This window comes from Cucumis sativus, chromosome 3 (assembly GCF_000004075.3).
Source record: "Cucumis sativus cultivar 9930 chromosome 3, Cucumber_9930_V3, whole genome shotgun sequence".
In the NCBI taxonomy this organism is placed as follows: domain Eukaryota; kingdom Viridiplantae; phylum Streptophyta; class Magnoliopsida; order Cucurbitales; family Cucurbitaceae; genus Cucumis; species Cucumis sativus.
In genome coordinates this window covers 8,712,667-8,727,360 of record NC_026657.2, presented here as the reverse complement: position 1 = coordinate 8,727,360, position 14,694 = coordinate 8,712,667, and the positions used below count along the sequence as shown (strand labels likewise).

The window sequence follows — 14,694 nt, the reverse complement described above, 5'->3', positions numbered from 1 at the left end:
AGATGAAATATAAAACAAAAAACTAAATGATTATGCACATAGATTTTTAAGTTTTAGTATATTTATTTATTTTTGTGAAATTAAAACTACGATATAATACTTTTATATTAGTTATTACAATCCGAAAGCCACGAGTTCTTTACCTCACATGTTAAAACATGATCATTTTTTTAGTGTCACTTCGTATGTGAACGTAAAAAACACATTTTATTATCTTTTTCTTACAACGTTAAGAACATTTAAAATTTATGCGAGAAAAAGAAAAATGTTGAATGATAGTTAGTTCATAATTTTGAAGGACACATGTAGTCCTTATTGTAAAGAGTTAGAATGATTGTCGTTATATTTTGTAAATATTTTTAATATTTTGTTACTTTTTAAATAGTATATTTTATAAAATATTTACAATCTACGATAAATTTTTGGTATAGTCGATAAATATTTTAATTTATTTTGCTATTTTTAAAAATATATATTTATTAAGATATCCATTTGAATGCATTATTTGATTTCTCACGTCTTTTAAGAAGATGTTTTGAAAAATGACGAATAATTTATTGGTATTATTTCCAAGGTTGATAATTACTCATTAAATAAAATAATAGTTTAAAAAAAAAATAGTTTATCTCTCTTCTCTATCTCTCCACCACTCTCTCCCTCTTCTTTAATTATTTTTAAATAACAATAATAACAATAACTTAATTCAAATTTCAAACTCCTTATTTTATTTTTTAAACCCATTTTTTAAAAAAAAGTGGAGACTTACATTTTAAAATTTAATTCGATAACCGAACACACTTGTTTTCTCTATATAAAATAAACAAATAATAATAACAACAACAATTAAAAAGTATCTTTTGTATCAAATTTTGAGCCTTATATTTCAAAATATTACATAGTTGATGGTTAAGTTTAGAATTTAATTTTAATTAAGTTCTTAAATTAAAAAAATTTACAATCTTATTTTGTTTTAATTTAATTTCTAAATTTTAATATTTATATTTTTAACTTCCATTTTCACTGAATCTTATTTTCGTCCCCACGGTTAATGTATGTCAATAAATTCAAAATAACTAAACCAATTATAATTTATTATTATTTATCATATTTAAAATTTTACTTCCTAATTACTTAAAAAAACATTGATATCAGTGACTATTTAATGTAAGATTAAGGCTAAAAATGAAAAGTCTAAAATTTATGACTAAATTGAAATAAAACTCAAATTTTAAGATTAGAATTCAACCTCTCTTTTATGCTTATAAACTAGATTGAAACAAAATCCAAAACTAAGAACTAAATGTGTAACATTTAAAGATTAAATAGAAACCAAACCCAAAACCTAACACCCTAATAATAATTTGAGTTATTTTTAAATAAGCAAAATAAACAAAAATATTTACCATGTATATGATAAACTAAGATAAATTACTATTTATGTCATATTTGCATTAAATAGATCCGAGATACTTGGAAAAGTAACAAAATTAGAATATATATAACAACAATTTAAAAAATTATAATTCTAGGAAAATTTTATAAGTCTGGTAAATATGGTTTATAATTAACCAATTATAAAAGTTATCATTATTCCTATAAATAGATTTGACTATATTTATAATTTTTTAAACGTGTTTATAATCATGTATGTGACTAATGGAGATCCATAATGTTTTAATATATTTATAAAATTATATGATTTAAAATAATTTTTCAAGGGAAAAATGGGAAAATGAAAGTACATCACCCTGAAAAAACCAACCCTACCTGTTTTCTTTATTCTTTCTCTACCAAAGCACTCTTCATCTGTGCATAAATTACCCCAACCCCACACTCTAAATCCTCTTTTTCCTTCTCTTTTTTTTCTTTTTCATTTTTTTCTCTCTCTTCTTCTTCCTTCCTTCCTTCCTTCCTCTTTAATCCAATCCTCCATTTTCTCTCTCCTCTCTGCCATTGATTCTCCCTCTTCCTCCATGAGAGCTTGCTTACCTCCTTCCCCATGGGTAAATACATCAGAAAATCCAAATCCTCTCGTGAAATCACCCTCATCGATGCCTCTCAATCCTCCTCCTACATTGGCGTTCGCACTCGTGCCAAAACCCTAGCTCTTCAGCGCCTTCAGAAGACCTCCAATTCTCCCCCCACTTCCCCTTCTCCCACCACCTCCGGTTCCTATCTCCAGCTCCGCAGTCGCCGCCTTCACAAACCCTCCAGTACTGCTCTTCCCAAGCAGAAATTGCCCCAGGGGACTACTAATGCTCGTGGCCGAAGAGTTTCTGCTGATTCCAGAGGAACCTCTAGGTTGGGGGTTTGCTCCGTTGCTGCTGGTTCTATTGAGTCTGTCTCGCCTCGGCGGGATGATGCGGTTCAGGAATTGGTGGTTAAACAGAGTGAGGTTCAGGAAAATTTTAATGTTCATGACATTCAGGAAGAAGCCTCGTTTGGTGAGAATCTCTTGGATTTTGAAGGTGGAATGAGGTAGGCCTCTCTCTCTCTCTCTTTCTATTTATCCCTTCTTCTTCTCCTTCTTCCTTGTATCCTCTGTGTTTATTTTCTTTCTTTCTGTTTTGTTGAATCTCCATTTTCTCTTCACATTTCAATTCCTCGACTCGGAGATTCTAAGGCTTTTTGGAAATATTGGGGATTATATTTTCCATTTTTTATGTCACACGGAAGTTAATCAGTCCTTTCCCAGGAAATAGAGAGAGTAATTTCAAAGCATAATCAATCTATTTTGAATTCTGATTTGCCCTTTAAATGTTTATGACGTCTCTCTCTTCTGACAGACGCAGATTGTAGTTATATAATTTTTTCTTGAAATTGCAATGTATCAGAAAATATTTGGAGTTTAATTTCTCCTTGGTGCTAATATCCTTGTGGGCTCGAAAAACTGAAAATTCTATCAAAGCTCGAGCATGTCGAGAAGTCCTATTTTCTCTCTTCTTTTTTACCCCCTCTGTATTTTCCAGTCTTTTTGTCTCGTACATTAATTGAGAAGGGCATTTGTCTTTATCACATTTCTGTAATCGCGTCTAAATTTGGTTTCGTTATTCCTTTTATGTCTAAAACTTTCACTATCTATATCTCTAAACGCGCCTGAAAATACTTTTGTAGGACTGTGCCTTTGGAATTGCTTTACCTTTATTCCTCTGTTCGTTCGTTCAATGAACTCCATCATTGCTACCTTTTTGTATTTTTTTTTTTGGCCAATCCAGCATGGGGGCTTTATTGAATCACGTGAAGATCCCTCTTAAAATTATAACGTTCACCGTTTTATTGTTTTTTTGTTCAAATTGAAGTAACTGGGATCCTATTCATTCTGCACGTCTTTTTGTTCCCTTTTGATGTATTGAATGAGTTGATTTGCTCGTTGTGATTTATTTCTAAAATATGTACCCATCCTCCGGCTTGTTAACATGTGTGAATTGTTTTGTAGTTTTTTTTTAGAACCCAATTTTAACAGTGTTTGTTTTGCTTTTCATTTTACTGGGGAGCAGTAGGGAATCAACTCCTTGCAGTTTGATAAGGAAGCCCGAGAGCATACGAACACCCAGTTCTTCTACAAAGGCGTCGAGTACCACCGATGATAGGATACAGCTGCAGAACTCCTCTGCTACAGATGTACCAACCGCTCGGGAAGTTGACGATTTCTTCAACTGCGCCGAAGGAGAGCAGCAGAGAAAATTCATTGAGAAGTAAGTGGTGCATTTTTTTTTATGTCCAGCGTTATTTTTCTAAGCCTTTCTAAACTTGCAATGCTAAAAGCAATCGCAAAGCCACACTGCATTCACATTAGGAGTATTACATTTCGCGGTTAACTGCAGGTATAACTTTGACCCGATCACAGACAAGCCACTTCCCGGACGTTACGAATGGGAGAAATTGGATGATTAGTTGATTAAACGACATTCATTCAATATATCAGGACCTATGTTTCTCAATGTACTCAGGTTATGTTGTGCTTATAATTGGTAGATAGTCAGATCATCTTAGTTTCTGTCACCCTTTTACTTGTAAAGAAGTAGGGCTGTACTAATGGTCTGTAACATAACAAGAATTTGAATTACACAGCAAATAGAACTCAAAGCCTTCTGTCTAACAGATTGGTCTTGGGAAGGAAGGGAAGAGGCTAGAGGCAGGGTGTGTATGGGTTGGTGTAGGATTTAGGCTTTTGGGTAATTAGGTGAATGTGTGGGGTACAGAAATTTACTTAGATTTTTTTCTCCTTTTTTCATTTCCACCATTTGTACTGTATTTTCCTCCCTATACTTGTACTGATGGAATAGTGGGATAAAAACCCCCCTCTGATGGAATAAAATTTAACCATCCCTTTTCCCCATATCTTCTGTTGTTTTTGTCTCTTCTTCCTTGATTATCTTTGTTTGCAGTTTTCTGGTCACAGTAGACTTTTGGCCCCCCTCTTACATATTTCTCCATGCAAGACAAGTCACTCCACACTTCATTTATTTAAGGATAAGCATCAACTGTGATCTCGTCTCAAGGTGTTGGAGCCACCACTGTTCAGAAAGAATCAGAAATTCAGAACCTACTATTTCGTAACCCTGTGTAAGTCTCATTTTTGTGGTTTTGCTTCCCTTCTTGTGGTGGCCCCCCCTCTTTTTTTTTTTCTCTCCGTAATGGCGTATGGGAAAGAATCTTATCTAATCCATCATTACTTCCTGCTTCCAAATGTTTGTTTCTGCCGCTCGCTCCACTCACATACACACACGCACGCTATATATATATATATATATTTCTTTTTTTTTTTTGGGGGGGGGGTGTGATTGGGGTGTGGGTGGGGACATTTGCTATTTATCGTTACCTGGAAGACTGGAATTTTATATCTTTTATTTATAATGCTTAAAATTATGCATTTAATGGCCATACTTTGGTAGCCGTTTTCAAATTTCAGGTTCGTTTGTCTATAGTTAGAGGTTAAATCTCTACATTTTATGCTGTGTTACAAGTCATGAGTTCAGTTCATGGTGACTCACCTACATAAGATTTTGTATTGAGGTTCCGTTATCGTGTGAAATAGGTTGATGTGCAAGTAAGTTGGCCGTTAAATGTCTTTGACAACTTGTATTGGTAGCTCATGTCTAAGTATGTTCAATTCACAAATTCTCAGAACCCCTTACTTTAGTTCAGAGTGTAAAAAGCTTTTGAGAATTGTTCTCGGTAATAGCACTTAGATCCGCAGCTCCTTATTTTTTTTAATCAAGATTAATTATTTTGTGAACAGAATATTTTGAGGCGAGATATTAAATCTCTTTCCAGAAAATTTAATGGAATGATTCTAACTCCAATCATTTCTATATTTCAGGTTCATCTATTTGAGAACAACAGAAGTCAGGTTTGAAGGGTGCAGCTCAACATCAGGCTCCATAATGGAATGGCATCAAATATAGGTATTCAATTCTAAACTTACGTTTCCTTAAAAAGGTCAATTTTCAGTAATCTATTAGTTAGTTAACTGTATTTTAGAAAAAAATTTACTCAAAAAGAAAGGATTTAAACCCATATTTGTGAATGAGTGAGAGTATTTTTGGTTGGTGGGTCATAGCCATAGGTGACAAAGATGAGTGTGTAGGGGCTAAAAGCAAAGGCAGAGAGTCCTCACCTAAGTCCTCTTCCCTTCTCTTACAAAATAACACTGTGTGAAGGGTAACTTTCATAGCCTGCAAATTGCAAATGCACAGCAGAGCAGAGAGGAAGAAGAGAAGGAATTGGCATGTGCCTTTGCTTTGTGCTTTTTCATTGGAAGTGAGCCCCAGTGGTCCTAAGCTTTCTAACTAACGCCTTTTCTCTGCATTGATGAATTGATGATTATGACTGCCCTTCTCTATTCTCTTCCTTCTCTTCACTCTTCTTAAATGAGGCCTTCTTCACAAGAAACCACTCTTTATGTGCTAGACAATGACCTCCATTTAATCCTTTCCTTTACATCTCTTGTCCTGTCCCGTCGGTCCCATCGGCCATCTCGTACTGTCCCGTCCCGTCCCCCGTTTTTTTCTCTCTTTGCTGTTGATGAAAAAACAAAATAGGGTAGGGAGGGATTGAATTTTGCTTATTCAACTACTATTACCTTTTCAAGGAGAGTCAAATTTTCGATTGACTTAAAAGTTTAAGTTGACGATTGAAGACAAATTTTAAATTATATCATCTAAACACTCTCGTTCCTGAGTTTGAAATACATAATTCTTATTATTCAAACTGTCTAGATAAAAATTAACTTTGAGTAACCTTATGTTGGATGAAACATGAACTGAGGAATGTGATAACTAAGTCTAAAGTGAAAGTAAATATCAAAATGTTGTTTTAAGTGGCAAATAGTGAAAACTGGTCTCTAATCGGACCAATTAATTAAGATCTCACACTGTTGGAATTGTGAAAATATCGATATGTTAATTTCATTTCATGGTAGGTGGTTAGTCTAGTCTAGTCTTTGACACCCTTTGCCTTCAACTCAGATTCGATTTGATTTTCTTTGGTCTTGTTCACGAACCATTAGTCTAAACTGTAAATTAATTTTAGAAAAATTATTTTAAATTACAAAATTTCTAAAAAAAATTGCAAATGGCAAATAAATCATGAAAAGTGTTTTTTTTTCTTCTATTTTTTTATTTTTAATTTGCAAGTTGCAAATATGGCTAAAATTGTAGGTTAATGTTCAAACACGTGAAATAAAATATTCTTCTCATGGGTCATTTTTGTCCTTTTGAGGAAAAAAAATGTAGTTTTCCATTTTTCATTCATTCGTTATTATTATTATTGAAACCCACTTTTTTATTTTCCCCTTTTATTTCAGTTGATTTTGAATCTAGTAGATTTTAGTTAAATTTTCTTTTAACGAAGTAGGTTTTGGCGTTATGAATGTCATTTGTATGTAGTTGAAATAGCAAGATGGATGGTTTGACTCTAAAATTTTAAATGAGATGGATATATATATATAGTAGAAATTTTATTTTATTATTTATCAATGTTTGCAAACGTTTATTAATTGCAGATTGCAGTTTCAAGAAAATTTAGAAAAGAAAAAACAAAAATATAACTTATAAGATTAAACAAATATTATATTGAATTTTCAACAAATAGATAAAGGTATAATATTAAATATAGAATAGAAACTTAAAGATAACATTTGAAAAATAGCTCGTGAAAAAAATTGGGTGGCAGCTTGCTTTTGGTCCGATGCAAACATGAAGTGGAATATCCAACGGTGAAAAGTCCATTTTTATTTTTTCAAAAAAATGTGAAACGGTGAAATTATATATATTATTAATAATGTTTGTTTGAAAATTAGTATAGTTTATTATTAAATTAAAAAATTGTATAATTTATTAACTACTTTTACCCAAGCTTTTTTACTCAATGATAATTGATGTAACTTTCAAACAAAATAATAAAAGTTTAATTTATAAAAACTATTGAATTACGACGATCATACCAACTCACTATAACTCTGATCCTCAAATCAAAATTTAAACTCACTTTATATTTTATCAAACCCATTAATTAATTGGGTGCTCATGACAATATCGATTTGTAACACTAAAAGGGAACCCTCTTTAAAGGTAAGGGAAGAGCTTTTAAATTTAAACTCACAACCTCGCATAATCATGTTTGAGTTATATTTTTTTTTTCAACGTTGATTTAATATAGTTAAAATTATTGTCAAGGATAAAACTGTTAAAAATATTTACAAAACATAGGAAAATTTCAAATTCTATCCATATTTATTAGTACAATCATAAATATTAGGTTTATTAATGTCCATCGTCAATAAAATTAAGATTTATTATGCTATATTTGAAAATGAAATTTATTTTGCTGAAGAAAAATTTTCAAACCAAGAAAATAAAGTTGGCATGCAACTATAAATTAAAAGGGAAGCAAAACAAAATTGTTATTGTAAAGAATTAGATAGATACAAAGTATATAAACTAAAGATTAATCTAATACAAAGAATAATAATAATATAAGAAAGTAGACGATTCATTTACGACCCATCCAAGCATTTATTCTAAGGGACAAATTTTCAATGAAGAAATTTGTTAGATCATTGATTTATTGGTTCTCTCTCACCAACCTAAACATTTTACTTACGCCCAATGTTATAAGATCATACGATTGATTTGATTCAATCATTATTGTTATTTTAAATAGTTTCATCTCCAAGAACTCTAGATAGTGAGGTCAAAAAAACCTCACCTGATAATAAGTATTTTCAAGAAGTCATCAATAGATCAAGAATATCCAAAATGAGGTTCAAAATAGAGCAGATAACAAAATCTCGACCATCTTTATTATGAAAATTAAATATAGAGGAACATTAAATATGACAAATCTAGAGGAAGTTGGAAATGAAGAACACTCACTGTCTGCATTTTATAACCAAGAAACGACATTGATGAACGAACTGATCATTAGCAACAGCATAAAAATCGACAACTAACAATCTAACGAAGTTTAAAAGTCTCTAAGGTTACCTCAAGAGAATCAAGCTTGTTTGGTGTAGAAGCGTATGGCGACTGCCAATCCCAAAATCGCAAGCGGGACAAGGAACTGGAGAAGCTTGATGATGAATTCGGATGTCTTGTCCTGATTGTAATGAGGCTGTTTTGGAGGCGTGTAGGCGACCTTCTTTGGAATTGTTGAAGAATCAATCTCCCCAACGTAGTATTGATCCATCATTTCTCTTGCATTGTCACTGTGCCCCACGTCTTCAAAGTCGTCGGTTGCGTCTTTCCCTGTGTGACGAAGATCGAGTGGTAGCAGCATTCGATAAGTACGAGTTACCAATACCAATTAGATCTGAAAATCAATAAGCTGAAATAGCAAACCTGTAGCTGATAGCAAAACATCATCACCACCAGGGTGGTCTTCTAAAAACTTGGTCACATCATACACCTGCGCAAATAAATTAAGGAACCAAGAAGATAAGACAACTGAAGTAAGTAATTGGATGAACTTAGTTGAATTCTACATGATTTTATAATATATGCAGCTTCTGCAAGTCATGGGAATGGTAGTTTCCTCTTTATGGCCCTCCTCGCTAATCTCCGGGCAGCCTTTGCCCTTCCTGAGGCTAACTACAAGAGCTTTAAATTATCAATATTTTGTTCGATAGCTATTTGGTTTTGGTTTTTGAAGATTAAGCTAATAATACTACTTCCACGTACGAATGTCTTTTGGTTTGTTATCCACTTTCTATCTATATTTAAAAAAATCGAGCCAATTTTTAAAAACTAAAACTCCATTTGGTAACCATTTGATTTTTAAAAATAAAACCTATAAACACAACTATCATCCATTGGTTTACATGTTTTGTTGTCTAGAATTTCAAAGTGTTTTCAAAATCAAAGTCAAATTTTAGAAATTGAGTAAAGATTCGTATGTTTATATAAGAAACATGAAAATCACGAGTAATTACAGAATAGTTATCAAATAACGCATTAGTTTTCAAAGCTTTCAAAAGTTTTTAGAATTGGACTAAAAATTCAAGTATTCTTTGAAAAGATAAAAGTCACAATACAAAAATTAGGAAGAAACAATAAATCTGAAAAACTAAACAATTATCAAGCCTAAGTTATCCATCTAAGAATTTGAACCCAAGACCTTAGTTTAGTAGGTAAGGTATCTTTAAAGTCTCAAGTGTCCCAAGCCCTTACCACTAGTGCTACCTCTCAAGGAAAGAAATGGAAAATTTTAATTTCAACTAAAGAATCTGTTCATAATAGGCCACAGGTAAGTTTTAATTTATGGATACATCCCTCTCTCAATTAATATGCATAATCATAGTAATGAGTATCGTTACTGATATATCACCATAGGTTTAGAAAACAGTGAAGAAATCCACAAATATCATGGCTGAAGGTTTTACTTCTCATTAAAAAAATATGCAATGGACCCAATATGCCGATGAGTAGGGGACAAAATAACCGAGGATTAAGCATTTTTACATATGAATCCTCAGCTCATTGCTATCTTTAGCTCGAAACAAATAAGCATTGGTAGTTTTGAAGAGTTATCATCAAGGAAACAGACATAAATCGGTTAATTTCGACAACAATGTACCATGAGATACCTGAGTTTTAAATGGGCAGTAAATCCTAGGATCCAATGGTCTTAAGATTTAATGGTTAGGGAGGATCTAAGGACACACAGTACTTTTAACTCACGAAATTTTCTCCCCTTTCAAAGGATCTTACACAAAAAAACAGTACAGATGGATATCAAAACATAAAAGTTCAAAAGCTGGCTACAAAGTTTGAAAGTGAAGATTGTCTCCAGCTCAGAAGTCACAAATCCAACATCTCTTTGGCAACAACAACAATATCCAAAACATGTCACACCTTATTTGGTAACTATTTCACTTATTTCATCTTTTTGGTTTGTGTTTGTTTTCTTACCGTTTCTATACAAAAGTTTTCAAATAAATCCAATAGCAAAACCAAGTTTCTAGCACCATTGAATCAACAAACATAAGTGGCTAGGTTTACTCTTTTACACATATTCACAACACTTAAAAACTAAAGCAAGATCTAAGTGACTGTTAATGACTCAATAATCACTGAACTAGGAAATACCATCACAAGCAATAACAAATAATCACTGTTGTAATCTAAAAAAGCTTAAGTCAATACAACCAACAACAAATAACCACGAACTCCAGTCCAGAAATCACAGATCTAATCTAACAGTTCAATACAACATTAGAATGCCAGAAGTAACATCCAAAGTCAAAATCAACCAGTTCAATAAGAACAAAAGAACAACAAATCTGAAATCTCAAACAAAATCCAAAACAAAAGTGAACTCCAGCACCACAAAGAGAACAAGAATCCACCAAAAAGTAAAAGATCAACCCAAAAAGTAACAAAATCAGCAAGTAAATTGAAAAAAAATCATAGATCCAAAAGAAAAGAAAAAAGAAAAGAAGAATAACAAAAAGGGTAGGTGGGATTATACCTTGCCACTGATGATGAGCCAACAATCCTTGTGATTGTTGTGTTCAGCGACTTCCTTCAAAGTGAAGACCTTTTCTCCGCTACCCATTACGTGGAATTGGATTGATGGGTCGGATTGGATCCGATTGAGAAGCAGAGGAAAGGGGAAAGTGGGCGAAGAAAACAAGGATGAAAGAGGAAGAAGAAGAAGAGAAACAAACAATATATACAGAAAGGGGAAAGGGGTAATTAAGCAAATGGAGAATTGTGGATTGTCAAACTGAAAATTGAGATTTGGTAGTAGGTACATGGGGAATTGGAAATGGCTGCCCCTTTTTCCTTCAGTAGACCAAACCAACCAACGAAACAAACACGATTTCTAAAGCCCAATAACAAAAATATGGTCAGAATTGGTTGGCAACAACGTGCAAACTCCCCACCATCACTAAAAACACATCCCCCATTCTAGTTTGAAGATAATTTACATTTTGACCTTTGACATAATTTTATGTGGGGGATTTCTAGGGTTTGTTTGCTGCCAACTCCAATTCCCTTTTATACATTTATTCATTTCAAATAAGAAACCCTAACATATATAACAATTAGATTTTAAATGTTAACATATAAGTGTAATTGTAATGCTATCAACCTCAACGATAATAACCAATTGTAATAACAACATTTTTATTTTGTCTATTAGTTATAGAGGTTTGTCATTGATAGACTTTGCTAAATTTTGAGTTTAGATCTTTGAAGTTATGTTACCAAACACGAATTTGAAAATGGTTACAAAATCATTTATCATTAGAATTCCGTTTTAGATTGTGTAAGAAGCAGACTTTGTCTATATCATTTGTCAACCAAACTTACAAAATTTAGTCTTATTTTTTTGTGTTTTCTTCTTTCATGATCATTGTCTATCACTTTTTTTTTTCTTCGGTAAAATTAATAATTTTGAAGTTTATGAATTAAATAAAGGCAAATTTCAAATTACATTGACTAAATTTATTTTGGTTTGTTAAAAAAATAATAACAATAAATTTGTGTAACTAAACTTATCAACTTGGATCAAGAAAATTAAATTTTAGGTAAAATAGTGACCAATGGAGCTTCACTTTATTCATTTTTGGTAAGATGAATAAATTTGATCCATAAATTTGTTTGGTTGCATTCATTTAATAGTAGACTTTCAATTTTATTAAAAGAGAGAAAACTAAGAGTTAATTGTATGGATTTATCTCTTGATTTAATGCACTAACAAACTTAACTGTTTTCCAATTAGATAGTACAGTAGCTTCTGTTTTGAAGTTGGGAGAAAAATTTTAAACTAATGATAAAGTATTGGACTATGAGATCGTTACAACCTAATTTTTTAATTAGACGGTCAACGAATTTGTGTTGCCATCAAAAGTTGTTATTGAGCTGAATTGTGTTATTAATTGGTTTTGATGGATCAAAGTTTACTTAGTAGGATGTGCGTCTTTCTTGATGTGAATGTGACATTGCTCTTTGTCACATTTCTTACTAGAATGTCACACCCATCAAGACAATCGATTTGGTCGATTTTTTTGATCTATCAAGGTTCACTCTAATGATAATCGGTTTTTCAATTTTTCGATCTATCACGGTCAAAAGACGATAAGAGTAATCTGTTTGAAAATTTCTGGTTCAATTTTTTCACTTCATATATAACTGTCTTTTTGTCCAATACATTTACAATACCTCACTTGCTCGAGCATTTTTCCATTTCTTTCATATTTCCTACACGCATTTTGTGGATATTTCTTCCATGATTGATGCTGCTCTTGGCAATTTTGTACAAATAGTATGGCATAGGTGAAGTTTTCATAATCTATAGGGTTTTAAATTTTAACATGCTAGTTTGATTTTGGGTTCTTCACCATGAATTCGGTTTATATTCCAATGTGATGTGACCAAAGGTGATTGTCTAGGAAGATACTTAACACATGAAATCGTTAACAAGCATACATTTTCGGCCGAGAGGTCAGAGGTTCGGATCCCCCCACATGTCGATGAACCCAAAAAGAAAAACGATAACCACCTGTGCTTGTACTCTGTCTTTGTGATCTTTTATGTCTTGTTCTACACAAGCTTTTAGTGGTCTTTGTGTTGTCTTTATACATGATTTGCACTTGGGGTTCAAGAAACTTTTAGGCCTCCGTGCGCCACAAACTGTAAAGATGAACTGAAGATTCAAGAGTTCTAATAAATGAATCCTTTTGGGGCATTCTTTTACCCCTTTATATGCCTTGTTTATTATGAATCTCACCTCACTTGGGTTTGCACTTGTCTTTTTGCTATGCATTTAAGTCTCAAACAACTCTTAGGAAACATTTCATGAAGTAAACCTAGGCTAAACAGTCATCTGTTTAAGACTTGAGAGTCTATCCAAATGTAGCAAGTCCATTCTTTTGAGACTTTCTAGGCTCCTAACTTCATGTTTATTGATGTATAACTACTAGTTGTTTTGTTGGTGCATGTTTGATTCTTTTCTTTTAATTCTAAAACTACCCTCTTTACACCCTATAAAGTATTTGAAATAAAATTCAGTTCCGGACAAGTTTATAAAACAGTTTGTTGGATCTGATGTTATTCTTCCCCTAATTCTTTGGCAAAGCGATAGCCAACCATAGATTAAATCAGAGCACAAGCGATCTTTGGAAATCTTGGCCAGGTTATCCTCGAATATTCCTGCTTCTGAAAACTGATCTTTTTTTTATATTATGGCACACTTGTGCCTGTTAAGGTTGATACTATCATGAGTTTTCTCCTAAATGATTGTTCTTCCCAAAAACTATCATGGGTTGGCTTACCATCCAATAAGAATCGTGTAAACAGATAAAAAGGTTCATGGGAAATGATTTCAAGTGATGGTGACCATCGAACTAGAATCTAATATCGTACGTATGAGTTATCTTGACAACCAAACGTAGTAGGGCGTACCATTGACACCCTACTTATTTAGTCAGTTTTACATTACCACCTACCTAAGATTCAATGTCGTACAAATTATCTTAGAAACCAAATATAGTAGCATCTTCCTTGTAAGAATAGTCCACCTACATGCAAGCTAACTCGTATGCACAAACATGTAGTACAACAAGATTTTGTACTGGTTGTGGTGCTAGGATGGAGGCTGTTACCCTTCTTCATTGACACCTTACCAATTTTGTTGTTCTTTTTTATTAACTTATTCAGAGTCTTTCATTCCAGGCCTCTTATGGAAGGTCAACCACTGTTCTTCTTCACCGGATTCTTTGTTATTAATCATTAGGAGAATTCCATCAAACTTTTTTAATTGGGACAACTTGTGAATGTTCCTGTTATGACATTGAAGTTCTTTGTTGCTGGTTTTGAGCAGTGATAGTTCAATATTCCATAATAATGAGAGAACAGTTCAGAAATATTAAGAGCTCTCTGGAACGACCTTACTCGACGTCTCGACCAGGATCGTTTTTATAGATTGTACAACTGTGTAGCTAGGTCTCAGATGTTTACTTTGACCATCACTTTCACCTCTTCTTTTCATGTGTAAAGATCTTCCCCCTTTTTGCTTGGTGGTTTCACTTGTATCATGTGATTAACTTTGTAAAGGGTGCTTTCTCAACTTTACTTTTTACCTGTTTCAACCTCATGTGTATCTCATTAACTCAATTTCATGTGATACATAGAGTGTGATGGAAAAGAAATTTCAGTATTTTAGCTCTATAAATGCAGTAGCTGG

The 14,694-nt window shown here is 32.7% G+C and overlaps 2 protein-coding genes and 1 long non-coding RNA gene across 4 annotated transcripts; 2 read left to right on the top strand and 1 right to left on the bottom strand.

Moving 5' to 3' along the window:
- Positions 1-1,847: 1,847 nt before the first annotated feature.
- LOC101215012 (cyclin-dependent kinase inhibitor 5) lies at positions 1,848-4,341 on the top strand. The gene is made up of 3 exons (XM_004133953.2): positions 1,848-2,478; positions 3,498-3,695; positions 3,825-4,341. The coding sequence occupies exons 1-3, from the start codon at positions 2,000-2,002 to the stop codon at positions 3,892-3,894; spliced, it is 747 nt and encodes a 248-aa protein (XP_004134001.1). The 5' UTR covers positions 1,848-1,999; the 3' UTR covers positions 3,895-4,341.
- Positions 4,342-4,572: 231 nt separating this feature from the next.
- On the top strand, positions 4,573-7,299 carry LOC116402583. Of its 2 annotated transcripts, none has more exons than XR_004215033.1 (2): positions 4,573-4,912; positions 5,324-7,299. It is a non-coding gene; the product is annotated as an uncharacterized LOC116402583 (long non-coding RNA). The 2 variants fall into 2 exon arrangements; XR_004215032.1 differs by lacking the exon at positions 4,573-4,912 and adding an exon at positions 4,921-5,050.
- Positions 7,300-8,274: 975 nt separating this feature from the next.
- Positions 8,275-11,386, bottom strand: LOC101214209 (cytochrome b5). The gene is made up of 3 exons (XM_004133950.3): positions 10,972-11,386; positions 8,844-8,910; positions 8,275-8,750 (listed from the first exon to the last, which is right to left on the bottom strand). Exons 1-3 carry the CDS (start codon positions 11,257-11,259, stop codon positions 8,500-8,502), a joined length of 606 nt encoding a protein of 201 aa, XP_004133998.1. The 5' UTR covers positions 11,260-11,386; the 3' UTR covers positions 8,275-8,499.
- Between the last annotated feature and the right edge of the window lie 3,308 nt (positions 11,387-14,694).

What these genes read in the sequence shown, in the direction of transcription:
- LOC101215012 (XM_004133953.2), top strand. Translation starts at nt 2,000, where the DNA reads ATGGGTAAATACATCAGAAAATCCAAATCCTCTCGTGAAATCACCCTC. An exon ending in GATTTTGAAGGTGGAATGAG is followed by an intron (nt 2,479 to 3,497) that starts GTAGGCCTCTCT and finishes ACTGGGGAGCAG; the next exon opens with TAGGGAATCAACTCCTTGCA. An exon ending in CAGAGAAAATTCATTGAGAA is followed by an intron (nt 3,696 to 3,824) that starts GTAAGTGGTGCA and finishes GGTTAACTGCAG; the next exon opens with GTATAACTTTGACCCGATCA.
- LOC101214209 (XM_004133950.3), bottom strand. Translation starts at nt 11,259, where the DNA reads ATGTACCTACTACCAAATCTCAATTTTCAGTTTGACAATCCACAATTC. An exon ending in GGCTCATCATCAGTGGCAAG is followed by an intron (nt 8,911 to 10,971) that starts GTATAATCCCAC and finishes TTATTTGCGCAG; the next exon opens with GTGTATGATGTGACCAAGTT. An exon ending in TGTTTTGCTATCAGCTACAG is followed by an intron (nt 8,751 to 8,843) that starts GTTTGCTATTTC and finishes TTCGTCACACAG; the next exon opens with GGAAAGACGCAACCGACGAC.